We start from the raw sequence: 14,745 nt of genomic DNA, 5'->3' as shown, positions 1-14,745 counted from the left end.
GTTAGGAGGGGGGGTTGGGGGGGAAGCGCCCTTCGGGTGTTCAGAAATAAAGGGGTGTGTGGGGAAACGTGGATGGCAAAACCACACCCTGTCCGAGCTTCACCTCGGGAGACGTTCACCCAGCTGGGTGAAATGGCTCAAACCAGCTGGTTGGTTAAACTGCTCCGGTTTTGCAATCGGACAGGGTTTGGGGGTGATTCCTGCCCTCATCTGTGGATGGTTTCTGTGGTGACCTTGAGCGGGCGGTTCTTGTTCCTCCTGCTTCAGTCAGTGTCCCCTGCAAGGAGTGAGTCCGTGCAGCCAGTCGAGTGGCTAATTAGTGCTCTTTAACTAATGGTTTCCAGGGAAAAGGTGGCCGGATGGTGCTGTGGTGGGGATGCTCAGCTCCTGTTTCAGTCCTGCGGTAATTGCCTGTATTTAAACTGTCGAGGCAGGACTCCTGAGCAGAGCTGTTCCGCACAGTCTCTGCCTGCTGCGAAGCTGCAGGTGAAACCCCGGAGCTCTCGCCCACCTGTTCCCTGGCTGAAGGAGTGAGGATGCGAGGCTGTGGCCATGGGACCGGCCGAGGGGATGTCCTGCCCTCCGAGCTCCTCACTGACACTGAGATGCCGAGCCTTTGCCTGCTCTCGGACAGCGCTAAACATTGTTGTGTTACTGCGGCTGGCCAGGCTGGGTTTTCACAAAGTGTCCCAAAATTTAGAAAGGTGAGAGTGGCAGTTTTGTAACGAACCTGCTAAAAATAGGGAATGGGATTATCATCCTAATCCAGGAGGCCTTTCTTGGGGCTCCAGAGAAACTGTCCTTTAATCCTGTTTTGTACTTTATAAGGGGGCTTTACGCTCTCTGTAAAGCCTCTCTGCTAATCAGCATTAATTTTGTTTAACTCTTGTGATGTCTGTCCTTTGCTTTACTGGTTGTGTTGCCACCTCCCAGTTAAAATCCAGGATGAGTTTGGCAGGCAGGAGCAGACTGAAAACCGTTCCTCACTCTAGCGACAACCTCCTGCGTCCTCCTTCAGTGACCGCCTTGTCTTTTTGCAGCCCAGTGGCGTCTATGTGGCTGTTTGTCCCCAGTCCCAGGTGTGGTACCACCTCACACATGAGGATCTTTAATAAATAGCCATGTTGCTCTCTTGCTGATTGACTAGCCCGCTGTGGTTTTGGTGATACATCGTGGTTAGGCTGGATCCAAAGCCATTTCAGGAGTAACCCGTAGAAGGCAAGAGACCCTCTGTGCTAGATATTTGCAGGCTGGTTGCTCTGAAGATGACAAAATCTGAACAATCAGAAAAAAAAAATTAGCTTCTGCTCAAAATAAATATACACCTGTGATGTTACTGCTGCAGACATTGAAAATGAGATGTGCGGATGCCTTACTGGGCTGGGAGCCAAACAGGAGTTTTAAAAACCTCTGTATCCACCAGATTTGGTTTCTCAGGCTTTTTTCATGCTTTACGTGTGGTTTTTGAGGGTTTCAGGTTGCTGGAGGTAAAGGAGCTGTGTTTGACAGCGCTGGGGAAGCAGAGAAGCCCAGTGAGGGCAGTAATATCTGTGTACAGACCAGCTTGTCGTTATGAGTGATTTCATGGGATCACAGCGTGAGTTTAACCAAATCTGATGGCAGAGGTGAAGGCACCAGCTCCCACGTCTGCTCTGTTCACATCTCCAGGCAGAGATGTCTCCTCGGTTCACCCTCTCAGGACGTCTTCATCCTTCACCTCTCCGGCCCTGAGCGGCTGCCCCCAGGATCCCACACCATGCCAGGTGGTGGGTGCCTTCCAAAAATGCTCTGTGGGAGCTGGTTTTGCTGAGCGCTGACACAGATTTCTAGTTTGCCAGCCAGGTGTTTGCTCTCTAGCGCCCATGAGGGCCTATCTCCTTCATCTGGCAGTGGGAATGGCTTTTTTTTTTTTTTCCCCTCTAAATTCTGTCTTGTTTTCCTCTGCAGATCTCCAGCAAGGGAGAAGGGATGCTTTTGGAGGGAGGGAGGAGGAAGCACCTGCAAGTCCCTTGTTTTAGCCCGTTTCCCAGAGAAGTGAGACCTGTGATCTCAACCTGTGTGTCTTTTCTCACTTTAGCTCTGAATATTTCTGGGGGAAAAAAAAAGGAGTAAGGTAAAGGGGAGCGTCTCCATCTTGTCCTGATGCCCTGATTGAGCAGAAAAGCACCACTAGCACCAGGGTAGCACAGACCCTGCAGGGACCCACCACAGAAGTGGTGTTTGGAGGCTGGAGTTTGGGTCTGCATGAGCAAGTCAAGGAGTTCCCTTGTCACCTTCGTGGTGGATAAATAGCTTCATCATTGACCTGAGGCGAATCAGTGGCTGGAGGCAAGAGCTGTGCAGACTTCAGTCTAAAAGAAGAGGACTGTTGTCTGCAGAGGGTGAAATCCTGGCTAAAGCCAAGATTGAGTGTTTCTAGCAAAGTTGGCTCAAGCAGTTGGTTGTTGGGTGTGTAATGTGTGTGTAGCAGGTCTGTAGCCTGGGTTTCACGTCCAATGTTACTGGTGTTATCTGAGAGCCCATCATTCTTGGAGTCTGTGGGCACCACGGGCTAAAGACGTGCTGCATGTAAGAAGGAGGGTGGGCTGGAGACCTCCTGAGGCCCCTTCCAACCTGAAGGAGCTATCAGTCTCTCCCTGGAGATCCCACACCTCCCTCTGACCCACAGACAGCAGCCCTTCCCCGCCTGCATTTACACTGGTGAGGTGTGGGACGTGTGAGCCGTGGGGACAGGGTTGGCTTTGCTCTTCACCAAAGCACCAGGCTGGCACCTGTCAGCCTGTTAGCGGTGTTTGACTGCAGCTTTACCATCTGGGAGAGCAGGGAGCGGAGAAGAAACCACAAGAGGAGATTAAAGACCAGTGAGCGGTTTTCATTGGCCATCTTCTAACTGCGGCTTGGTAATTAAGGCTTTAAGGTCACAAATAGCCCAGCTTTGCACCGGCTCGCTTGCATGCGAGCTGGTCGCCGCTGCAAGGAACTGGACTTTATACCTCGCCTGAAAGGGAGTTAAAGCAAAAGGTAAGGATGTGTTGGAGCCTGCTGCTAGGCAGCTCTCTGCTCATTCCTCTTACCCCTTCCCAGTTTGTCTGGCGTTGAATGAAATGATTGCAGGTGATCTGGGCAGCTTTAAATTCTCCTTGTCCTAGCGGCGCCTGCTAAAGGGCAGATGAAATTTTGAGGTGGGAGAGAGGAAAGCTCTGTTTGCCTCTGCCTGGGATGTGAAAGTCCTTGCTGGGCTCTGCAGGCAGGGGCTGGGACTTGTGCATCTGGAGCAGATCTTGTCAGCACAGCCGGATCATGGTGGAGGGAAAGACATGAAACACCTGGGCAGGGTCTGTGCTGGTGCAGGGCTTGAGGGAGCCGATGTACGATGAAGGAGCATTGCTTGGGAACAGGCATGTTGTGAAGGGCACTGGAATGACTGGAGTATGACAAAGTCTGTGTAGCCCCTCTTCTGTATTGTTTGGCAAGCAACGGTTAGGGCTTATGAGTTTTATTTATGTGGGTGAGGGGAAGTGGTGGGGGCAGGGGGGAGGGAGATCCTTTGGACAGCTTGGCAAGGACCTGTCTACTTACTTGCTGCAAGCATTAAATATCATTTTGCTGGTGAGGAGATGCAAGAGGGTGTGATTTCCTCTTCCACAATTGAACATTTAGGCACAACACAATTTAAAAATTATTAAAGCTTAAGGCCTTAGGGAAGGGTAGGACAGATCCCCAAAAGGACTTTGTAGAGTTTGTTCGGCCTTGTTGTGTTTTTTGGATGATGGAGCCTAATCCAGCAGTGTGGCCCTGCGCATAATGATGGGACCAGTCCTCCGAGCTCTGCATCTGGTCTGGTGGATCTCTGGTGCTGCAGCACCTGGAGAACACTTAAAAAAAAATAAATTCCTTTTTGGTGGTGATTGAACGTGAGTATTTTTTACACCTATGTGAGCTGCTGCTGGCATCCGCTTAGACTTTGTGTATTAATGCCCCTTCCTTTCGTGTGGGCTTAGATAAACTCTGGTCAGACAAGTACAAAGCACCCTCGAGGAACGGAGGGAAAAACTCATATAATTTACTGCCTGATGGGTGTCTGCGCCATCGCAGAGCTGTGCAGGAGGGATTTGGGGATGAGGAGGTATCCAGCCCACGCAGGCTGGGGTCAGGGAGGCAGCCCGGCTAGATTAGCCTGCCCCATGATCTGCGGCTGATTTTGTAAGAGACGGCATTCGGCTTAAGGCTGTTTAAAAAGTGATTTGTAAGGTCGGGGTGACATTGCTATGATCTAATTTAAAATGGTAAGGTATTATACTGTCTGTCGGCTGATTGCTCCTGAGGTCACACCCAGCCAATGACGTTAAAAAAAAAATGCATTTCCAGGGACTTCTTGCAGAAAGTAGGTGTTTTTAAATAGGAAAAACAGGCTTGTCTGATTTGTCCCACTCTAATCATGACCTGTGGTTTAGATGTTGCTGAATTGCTTTTGATGGATGAAGGTCCCCTGTGGTACCCCCTGCACTGTTGTACTGGATTTTCTTCTTTATTCACATGTTGATAATTAACCTTTCTTCCTCCCCAGAGAGGGAGGCACATGAAAACCTATTTTTGGTTTCTTTCTGGCTGAAGAAACAACTGCAGAAAGGTCTGTGTGGCCCCAGGCTGCCTTTTTTTTTTTCCTGTACCAGGAACCAAATCTTTCTCACCATGAGACACCTTGAGGTAGAGTTAGTGCTCCAGGAAATATGGAAATAAACCCCAAAGCTTATGTCCCAAATCACACTCGTGTTCAGACCATCGTTGCAAGGCTGTGGGGTTTAGTGGTGGAGGATGTGCTGGGCTTCTGGGTCAAGGCTTCAGTATGTTGTCTGCTTATGGCTAAAGGCTTTGCGTGTAGATATTTACCCTAGGACTGATAGGAAGTATGTAACTGTCCATCATAGGCTTGTGGTTTGTACTTGTTAGGATGTAAATGGGCAGCAAAAGAGGTGTGGTGATCTCACGGGCATCCCATCCCTGTTGGTTGATTTCTGCCCTTTGTTCTTGGCAGCATCTTCTGCAAACTCTCCTGAGGCCTTTCCCTATGAGAGGGAAGTGGCTGTGACTGTATCTCTGTCAGTAAGAACAGCTATTAAACTGGCACTGCCCAATGTGTGTACATGTCCCATGATGTTTTGAGATGCCTCTAGGCACAAACAGCATCTTCCTTCTGATAGAAAAAGTCTTCCCTAGGATTTAAATCCCAGAAGGACCCGACCCTGGTGACAGAGAACAGAGCTAGGACAGAGCTGGCTTGAATTATCCCAGTTTAGTTGCAGCTGGAGCCCAGTTTCCTCCTCCTTTGGGTTATGTCCTTATGAGTTTAACCTCAGTCCCTTGAGGAGGAGTGTTCATGCTGCAGTGATACATGTCCTTTATTTGTCTGAGGTATTTGTTTCCCAGGTAAGAATTGGAGCCAGCAGCAAAACAAGGTGAAGCTGTCCTGCTGCATTGCTGGTGGCCTCCCTTGTCTGCTTTCCAAAATGATATCTGAGTCCTCAGGGCTCCCAGCCCAGATCTTTTGCAGCAGTACAGAGGTGGCAGCTCCTGCTGTCTGCAGCCAGTTTGCTGATTTATTAGTTCTTTGAATTTCTGTGGTATTTCCTGCACTCTTGGTTACTTCCTATTAGCTCTAGGCTTGGGATTTTTCATCATTTCAGATTTGTTTGCAGAAACTTGTATCCGGGGGTAAAGGGCAGACGCTGTTTTGTGGGACCCAGCACCTCTGGGAATTCATAGCTGTGTCTTTTCGTGGGTGTTTCTAACCAGACATGTATTTTTCTGTCACTCTAGCCATGCAGGGACCGAGACCAGTAGTTCTGAGTGGTCCATCTGGTGCAGGGAAGAGCACTTTGTTAAAGAAATTGCTTGAAGAGTATGAGAACATCTTTGGCTTCAGTGTCTCTCGTGAGTATCCATATGTCTCTGGGGAGGGGCGGTGAAGAATTCCAGGGCTGCCAGCCCAGAGGCTGCTTCTGTAGCTGTATTTATGCCCCAAGTAATGGGCTTCTGTGGCTTGCCTGTGTCCTAGTCTCTCTGTAGGCTCTTTGGGATGTTTCAATAATTCAGGATGCCTTTTACTACTGGCATTGAGTGGCAAGTCTAAGATTTGTCTGGAACAGCAGTCTTTCCAGGTCTGGTGACTCCCCACACCTCTAAACACAGCTCAGAAAGGTGAGGAGATTTTTCTGAGTGAATCTTGATTCTGAAAGTAACAAAATCCCCCACACACCTCTGCTTCAAAAGCCAGGTCTTTCCATCCACCTGTGGGAGCTGATGGGGATTTTAACAGCCATAGGGCTGCACACCAGTCTCAGATTTAAAATTAAAGAGTTTTGTGAAGCCTGTCTCCTTCTGGGTGGAACAGTTCACCCAATCACCTGTGTACATTCTTCCTCCTGCCATTGCTCGGGTGGTTTGTTGAGGTTTTATGTTGGCCGCCAAGTGCTGGCCAAGGGTTCTCAAGGGTTCTTTTTTCTCTTTTTTTTTCCTACCTGGGATCATTTCCTGTAATGTGAAAATAACCCCTGGTTGTCTAGCTAGACCCACTTGTACCTGTCTGCAGATAGTGCTGAAGCCCTCCTGTGTCCACAACAGAGTAAAGGCAGGGAATCTTCAGGTAGCTTGCCTGTTGCAATACTAATTTTGTTTCCTTTTTCTTGAATGATGCCTTAAAGGTCAGAATCTGGGCTGTATCCACAGCTCATTCGCCTGATCTTCCCCTTAAGCTCTGTAAAGTGTTTTTAAGTACGTTACCAAAACGTGTTTTACCCTCCTAACACGTAGGATGGTGCTTTGAGATCTGTGAGATCAGATTCATTCCACTATGAAAGAGCACATGCTGGATCTTTAAAAATTTAATGTTACTGGAGATGGAAAAAAGCTTTAAAATATCTTTCCTTTTGTGTGTTTCATCCCATGCTCTTGATTCAATTGAATCTCTCATCTCAGTCCAGACTAAACCTTATCATTTTCCCCAAGGTGGCCTCTTGGTAGATATTTTTCTTCTAAATCTCCATAGGCCACTTAGACCTTGGCAATTGGTGCTTTATAAAAACTTAGAGGTGATAGAAGCCTTATTGCATTAGTTTAACCCCTGATGGTCTGAAATAAAATAATCGGTGTTGCCCTCCATGATGACCATCAGCTCCTTTCTGGTTTGCAGAGCATGTGCTTAAAATAATGCTAGTTTGAATGGCTTCCAGCAGGGTTCAAAGGCTGTCTGATTTATTCGCCTACCTTGTGCAGGAGTTTGCCCTATTCATTAAATCTGGCTATTTTAAGCACCAGTGTAGGTGCTGCATGATCTTTTAAAATGAAGATAACTCTGCAAAGTAGGGCACTGCTAATTCCCCTGAACTGAGGCAGAGGTCCCAATAATGTATCTAGGATTACACAGGAAGGCTGTAGCAGAGCTGAAAACTAAGCCCAGCCTGGTAAGTCCCACACTGACCGCTCAGCCCCTAACAGTCTTAATTGATTGTTTTCAGATTATCTAGGATTCTTCGATTAAAGGCCAATCCTGCATGTCATCCTGTGTTACACTAGCTGATTCCAGAAGCTCTGATCATTTTAAATAGAGGATCAGCTTACTATGCAGTTGGGTTAATCTGCTGCATGTGTGCTTTTATTTCTCTTATACTATTACTTCCTTGGGTGCTCTACAAAATTTGCAAGGATGTTTCTTGCTTGCAGATACCACGAGGCAGCCAAGACCCGGCGAGGTAAATGGTAAAGGTGAGTCTGTTGCAGCTGGGCCTGTCTCGTTGGACTGAAAAATTGTAAGTTGGTGTGAAGCGCATCCATGAACCCTCACTAGCAGATAAGTTAGTTCTACGTTTATGTTTATAGGGTGCGTTTCCTTAGGCAGACCTTCAGTAATATATTTGAGGGTGTGTATATAGATAAGCATATGTGCACACACTTTTGTTCTTTATCTCAGTGGCAATGAGACCGTAGCTGTTCACCGCTGTTCTGAAGCTTGTGCTGTGTGTTGGAGAGTAGATAACAGAGGGATGGACTTGTCAGAACAAAACCAAAATTTAATTAAGCAGTGAAATGTTAACAGAGGCAGAGTATGTGTTGCTAGACGCTGTCTCTGACTCACTTGTTCTTGGTTTAAGCTCCCTGATCCATACTTGGGCTGAATTTTCCAAAGTGCCAGGTAGCTCTGTTGAGATACTTCAAATTCACACTGCTTTGGGAAATGCAGCTGGTTAATGAAATATCTTTATCTGTATTAATAGCTTGTATCCATCTGGCCAGCTTCTCTGTTTTCTATTTTGTTTGCATATTTCAGAAAGAATCAAGTGAGGTTTGTTCTTAAATTTCTGACAGGAGTTTTCACTCTGAAGTGAAAGGGAGGGATTTTGATAACAGATAGAGAAATGTTCCTTTTTAGTTCGTTTGATTTTGATGTCCCCTTTTATCTCCCCCTCTCTCTTGTCCCATTTTAGTCTTTAATAATAAATGCTTTCAAATTAAAGGCCTTGGCAGCCCTGTTGTATTGTGTTCTACACCTGTGGGGAGAGGGAGGAGGTTCCTACTGCACCAGAAAAGGGAAAGGATATGAAAAACTGGTTACAGCCTTATTTTTGGCCACATGGAGAGCTTCAAAATGTTTCGAGCAAGTGTCTGGGAAATTGGTGTGGAGAAGGGATGCTGTATGCAGTAATTAGGAAGTAGATATCTGCAGTCTTCCCACGTTGTCCAAAGCAGATTTTAAAGTTCCTTCTTCTCTAAGCACCCATGGGTGTAATTCTGACCATGAACTTTACCTTCAGAGCTGTTAATTTCTGGCTATTTTTCCTGTTTTCCCTATCCAGATTATCACTTTGTGACCAGAGAGGATATGCAGAAAGAAATTGATGCTGGTGAATTCATCGAGCATGCAGAGTTCTCTGGAAATATGTATGGGACGAGGTATGCAGTTGATGCTGTCACTGCTGAACCCAGGTGGTGCTGGGAGCCAAGATGGTGGTGAAGGAAAAATTGTATTTTAACTCAGCAACACTGTTTTCTCCAGACACCCAGATTTTTTTGCCATAAGCAAACCCTTTAATTTTCATAGCAGAGTCCTTGTCACCTTTATTAAGACAGCAAAATTCACTCTTGCACAGTGTTAGCTCATCATAATTGAATCATCACTGCGTTATGAGATTTTTCTATAGCCTCCAGTGTTTGAGGGTTGCTGATGTAGTTAATAATCTTAACACTTTTCCTATACAGGGGTGATTTTCATAGACTATTTACGCTCCTTAATATTTTTCCAAGTGTAGCAGAGAGTAGCGGGCAGGATGGAGACTTATTCTCGTTATCCCTGTGTTAACTAATGGTCTGAAAATGTTGAATTCAGAATCAGAAGTGATGATACCTGTACTGGCTGCTGTGAAACAAATACGCATGCTGATTTGGTAAAGTGACTGCTTACGAACAGGTACACTGCATGGCACCCTTGACTGGGGTTCAGGAGTTAGGTGGATTTTAAAGTAGCATTGCCCTTGGTGTTGGAGCTGATGATCAATAAAACATTAAGCTGCAGTGTTAATTAGAGGTCAGATATATAATTATTGTAAGAAAATTGTGCTACTGTAGTAATAGGCCTGCTAAGGAGGGAAGTTAAATGTTTCTTGAGTTATTTTATTAGATGGATTAAAGAAATTTTCCTGAAATGCTTCACAGGAAGACTTACGTTTCTTAGAGCTGAATGTGCTTTTTTGAGGATTTTTTGGAGATGGCAAAGTTTCCTTCTGAGGATGATTTCCTCAGGGGAGGTGCCATCATAAGTCCCCCAGACTGAACGTGCTGCAGGTGTGGTGTTGAGCTCAGAAGGAACGGCTGGTGATTTTGCATTTCAGCAGCACGGCTGTTCTAGTGTCACCGCAGCTTAGGGCAGCCTTGCAGGGGTCTGGCCCTGCTCCCTCTGAGGCTGATGGAGGGGCATAGTCCTCTGCCCTCGCCTTCGTACCTCCAGTGTCACTGGTTTAGCACGAGAAACAAAACCTGATGGCTCACCTTCCAAACACCCAGCACCAAGGAGAAACTGAGTTCAAGCTCCTTAATCCCTGGTTTCATCCTGCATAGGCCAGGCTTCCTTCCCATGTGTCCTGCTCAGTCTAGCCACAGTGTGGAGGATATGCCTGCTTTCTGATGCCTGATATGTAAGTGGAGTTGATCTTGGTGCCTTTTCCTCAGGGTGGGTGCTGGAAAGACATCTCTCCTCAATTCAGCCAATTTCTATGAAAATTGCAGGAATTAAGTACTTGAATCAAATTATGTGCTTGGGTTTGATTTTTTGAGGTGCTTTTCTCCCTGACCCTCACTTTCATCTTCAGTCCCTTCTGCATATTACACTGCCTGCAGTGGTGGGCATGCAGGGTGGGAGGCTGAAATGAGCCCAAACCATCCCAACAATACCTGTTTGCAAACAAAACAAATACAGAAACTCTCCAAGCTTATGTTTTATCTATAAGTACCTAAGGATGTTTCTGATCAGATGTGTGATAAAGTGGAGGCAGTCCCTCATGCTTATCAGAATAGTTGAAGTATTTGCCAATCCTTTCTGCTCCCTAAATCTCACCAGCTAATAATGAGTAACTACAAATTAATTGCTTAAGAGCCCTGAAAGGTCCCTGTCTGTGGGATAGTGCTGAGCCCTGCCCACAGAAACCAGGACTTCTTTGAAGTTGCCTTAAATTAGAGGCTGAAATCAGAGTGCAGGCATGGGGTCTCTTTCTCAGGGCTCTGATAGCTGCTGGCTCTTTGTAGATTGTTTATAGCAGGAGTTAGTTGATACCTGGTAATACCAGATGGCAAGTGAAGCTGTTCTGGGGAGGTTTTGTGGCTTTGCAGTGGATAAAGCTCAAATCTGGGCTCTCACGGCTGCCCACCAGGGCAAAGCCTCTGTATTTTTATCTGGCACAGTGCTGGTCATGCATCTTCGCTTCAGCTTTCTCCTTCTTGTGGCATTTGTGGCCTGTTTTGTGGGACTCCCAGGTCAGGAGGAAGGTCACCAGCCCCCTCCACCTCCATGACTCCATCACAGGAGCATCTCTGCAGGCAGTGGACCTTGCTGCACTCAGCAGACTGGCTGCGGGACCCTGAGGGTGCTTGTCTGCTTGCTGTTCCCCACTGTCCAGGCTGAGGAGCTCACAGTGTCACTCAAACTGCTTCATAGCTCACCTCTGTTCGTGGGGGCTTTTCTGGGCTTGCAAGCTCCCAGAAGTTTTTACAGCTTTCTCCATCTTGCCTCTGCTCCCTACTCCTCCGAGAGGCACCTTCTGCTCGGGCTGTCTCTGTCCTCTCCAGCTGTGTTTGCAGTGAGCCATTGTCTATCTGTGGTAGTCGTGGGCTTGGGGCTCTTTGTGCTGTCACATCTTCCTCTGCTCACACCCTGCCAACAGCAGCTGCTGTGTGACACCTGTGGCTGCTTTCCCTGTCTTCTCCAGCTGGCACAGCCAGGAGCAGGGCTGGTGCAAGCTGTGGGAGGAAAGCTGGGGGTCACAAATCTTGATTCACTGGAGCTGTGACTCCCCTTTCTGGGGTGTAGGACAACACAATAGCATTTGTTCAAGGGAGTCTATTTTTTTTGCAGAAGGCATCAGGTTGCAAACCTTGGTGGTGAAGGGTAACGAGGTGAGGTCCAGAGAGGTGCCCTGGGTCTGGGCAGGGAATCAAGCAAGTTGGAGGCTGGCTGTAGGGCAGCATTTTCTTTTAATCTCTGCTGCCATTGCATGACCTCCTGACTTCGTGGTCTCAAAACCTGCAGTGCCACATCTGAGTTTCTGTCATGGCTTCTCTCTGCACTCTCCATCATGCCATGGAGCCCTGGCTTGGAGAATCTGTGACTTTTCACTGACTGAGAAGTCCCCCAGGAGGGCTGCTACCCAGTAACTAGTCCAGGTACCTCCATTGCTCTGGTAGAGGGTTGACATTGCTGCTTTTCAAGGGAGAGTTGTAAGTGTTCAGGAACAAGCTCGAGGCAATTCCCCTGTGTTGGGGAAGAGATACCATCTTTAACGACATACAAGAACTGCCACTTAAAAAATATTTTCTTAATTGTGCATCTTTCAATCCAGGCAGAGCATCCATCTCCATTAAGCATCCTCCAGCATGCATACAGAAATCTCTGGGGAAGAAAAGTTACCAGTGTGTTTGCTCTTTGGTGAGGGTTGCTCCTGTGTTTGTCAAAGGCAGGAGCTTTACGGACTGTACCTGAGCCACACTGATCGTGGATAGTCACACATTATCTATTCCCACACCTTCCATCATGGTTTTGCCAGCCTCTCTAGCAGGAGACAGCAGGTCCCTGCTCCACCCCAGGGACCCAGAGAACACTTGGAGAGACTGCTTAGCAAGAGCAGAGCAGGCTTTCTTTTCTCTCCTGCCACAGTTTGGGCACTGGGGAGCCTTGTGAGGTGAAGACCTGCTGCTGGATGGTGATGCACCAAACCTCCACTGCTGTGGCTGGATGCTCTGACACCTTTCCTCTTTGTTCTGTCCCCAGTAAAGGTGCAGTGCAGGCTGTTCAGGCCCGGAACCAGATCTGCATCCTTGACATTGACATCCAGGGTGTGAAGAACATCAAGAGGACAGACCTGAACCCTATCTACATCTTCGTGCAGCCTCCATCCATGGACATCTTGGTGAGCGACCGCCTTCCTTTGCCGTTAGGCAGTTAGAGGTAATCAGCGTCTTGCTTTGAAGCCGTGGGGGTTCCTCCCTTCTTGTTTCATCTGTGTGTTTTTAAGGGCAGTAGAATAGGTGGGAAGGACATTTCTGAGCACACTTGTTATCTCTGCCCAGCTCCCAGGGATAAATCTTCCTGTGCACTGTTTCTTGCGTCCCTCCTGTGCAGCTTCCATGCCTTGGTGTGTTTGCCTTCACTGGGTTAGAGGCTCCATCGCAGCATGGTCAATCTTTAAATACTTTAGTTGTGCTTAATGCTGGGGAGAGAAGGTTTTTGTGCTGAGGCTTGCCTCCAGCAATGACAGTTAAGCCAAGGGTGGCTGGTTCTCTGCAGTACCAGAAATCCTATACCCCTCTGGTTTTACAGGGCCCTATATAATAATGATTGCAGTGTGCCTCTCGCATAAGTGTCATGGTCCAGAGAGGGGTGTCAACACGTGTATGAGACTTGCTAAAGCCATGCAAGGAGTACATGGCGGCGAAGGCCACGACTCCTGGCTCTCCCCTCTTGCTCTTAGTAGATCAGGCAGTCTGTGTTTCTTGTTCAGTTTGTGGAGGAGAAAGCCAACAGCACCAGATGCCAGAGCCCAGCAGAGAGGTTTCATCTCCCATCAGTACCTGGGGAAAAAAAAAAAGCTTATGGGGGAGGGAAAAAGAGACTGGGAACCTGGTAAGAGATCTTGAGTGCAAACTCATCTTTTTGCTCTGGTTTGTGCTGGGCTGTAAATGAGGCTGCTCGCCCCTTGCAGAGCGTTATCTTGCATGCCCGTGGTTGTCAGCTGTAGCAAACGGCAGACAGCACTGGCCTGTGGGGTGGGTAGGGGTTTCTACATGCAGCATTTGGAACACACATTTCTTTAACATGTTTGTCACTGGGTTTAGGAAAAAAGACTACGTGACCGAAAGACTGAAACAGAAGAAAGTTTACTGAAGCGTTTGACTGCAGCCCGCGTAGATCTGGAACTTAGTAAGTCCAAGTGCCTTCAATTGATACGTGCAGGGAGAGGGGATGGTGATTTAGGAGCTGTTTTTTGTGTGAACATCTGACTTGTGCTCTCCAAGGAGTGCTGGTAGGGCTTGGACGGTAGCTGAGTTTGATCTAACCTCCATGCTGCATTGTTTCCCACTGCAGTTCCTTGTGGGCGGTTGGTGGAAAAGCATGTTAGTAGTGGCTGAAATAATAATATTAAAATGCCACGGGAACTCCGGTGGTGCACAAGAGATGACACAGGGAAGAAACTTGTTCTCTAACTCCTTGTTCCTTGTCTCCTTCCCTAGGTAAAGAGCCTGGCCTGTTTGACTTGGTCATTATTAATGATGATTTAGAAAAAGCCTATTCCGAATTGAAGGAGATGCTCCTGGAGGTGAGTTTTGGGGCTTTTCTGCCTCTCTGTGTAGGCATGACCTCCAGGCTGAGCCGGTGAGGGTCTGTCTATAGGCAGCCACAGAAATGTCACCTCATGCCTCCACTTGATCTGGTTTGAGTCGCTGAGTGACGTAGTTGAGCACAGATCAAGTATGAGTGATGATGCCTGGGAGCGGGAAATGGGTTCAGTGTGATACTGGGGTAGGAGCAAAATAAACACATGTCCCTGGATGGAATGAAAGGGGTATGCTGGCTTTGAAATGCTTCTAAATCAAACCTTGCCTTGTCCCCAAAGTGTGTAAACTCTGGGCTTGGTCCCGTAATGCTGTGGAGCTGATCTGAGGAGATGATTGCTTGTGGTCTCCAGAGCTGTGAAACTATGGGTTGTTCCCAAAGAATGACAGATGCTCAGTTGTTTTCCTGATCTCCTTGCAGGAAATCAAGAAGACTGAAGAATCCAGGAAGCCATGAGCTGACCCTCCTTGGACATTTTACCTTTGCACATGATTCCCGAAGCACGTCACACTGTTTTATTTCGAGAGACATTCCCTTTAGGCTGATCCTTCTCCCGAGTTACTCTAAGATGTTTCTATTAAAAGGAAAGAAAACAAAACTCGGTGACACTTGTGTTTGTTTGCCACACACCCAGCGTGTGCTGTCCCAGGTTT

The 14,745-nt window shown here is 47.5% G+C and overlaps 2 protein-coding genes across 2 annotated transcripts in view; both read left to right on the top strand.

Annotated features, from left to right (window-relative positions):
* Nucleotides 1-2,887: 2,887 nt before the first annotated feature.
* On the top strand, nucleotides 2,888-14,690 carry GUK1 (guanylate kinase 1). The gene is made up of 8 exons (XM_026841311.1): nucleotides 2,888-3,021; nucleotides 5,818-5,931; nucleotides 7,720-7,761; nucleotides 8,850-8,946; nucleotides 12,530-12,668; nucleotides 13,594-13,678; nucleotides 13,990-14,075; nucleotides 14,513-14,690. The coding sequence occupies exons 2-8, from the start codon at nucleotides 5,820-5,822 to the stop codon at nucleotides 14,546-14,548; spliced, it is 597 nt and encodes a 198-aa protein (XP_026697112.1). The 5' UTR covers nucleotides 2,888-3,021; nucleotides 5,818-5,819; the 3' UTR covers nucleotides 14,549-14,690.
* Nucleotides 14,673-14,745, top strand: part of GJC2 (gap junction protein gamma 2) — a 37,210-nt gene continuing 37,137 nt past the window's right edge. Inside the window, exon 1 of the mRNA XM_026841307.1 lies at nucleotides 14,673-14,741. The gene's annotated coding sequence lies outside the window, so the exon portion shown is untranslated. The remainder of the gene's footprint in view (nucleotides 14,742-14,745) is intronic.

This window comes from Athene cunicularia (genome assembly GCF_003259725.1).
Source record: "Athene cunicularia isolate RWA chromosome 2 unlocalized genomic scaffold, athCun1 chr2_part1, whole genome shotgun sequence".
Classification (NCBI taxonomy): Eukaryota; Metazoa; Chordata; class Aves; order Strigiformes; family Strigidae; genus Athene; species Athene cunicularia.
Note: the sequence above shows the minus strand (reverse complement) of the source record. Positions and strands in the feature narration are given on the sequence as shown.

What these genes read in the sequence shown, in the direction of transcription:
- GUK1 (XM_026841311.1), top strand. Translation starts at nt 5,820, where the DNA reads ATGCAGGGACCGAGACCAGTAGTTCTGAGTGGTCCATCTGGTGCAGGG. An exon ending in CTTTGGCTTCAGTGTCTCTC is followed by an intron (nt 5,932 to 7,719) that starts GTGAGTATCCAT and finishes TCTTGCTTGCAG; the next exon opens with ATACCACGAGGCAGCCAAGA. An exon ending in CTCCATCCATGGACATCTTG is followed by an intron (nt 12,669 to 13,593) that starts GTGAGCGACCGC and finishes CACTGGGTTTAG; the next exon opens with GAAAAAAGACTACGTGACCG.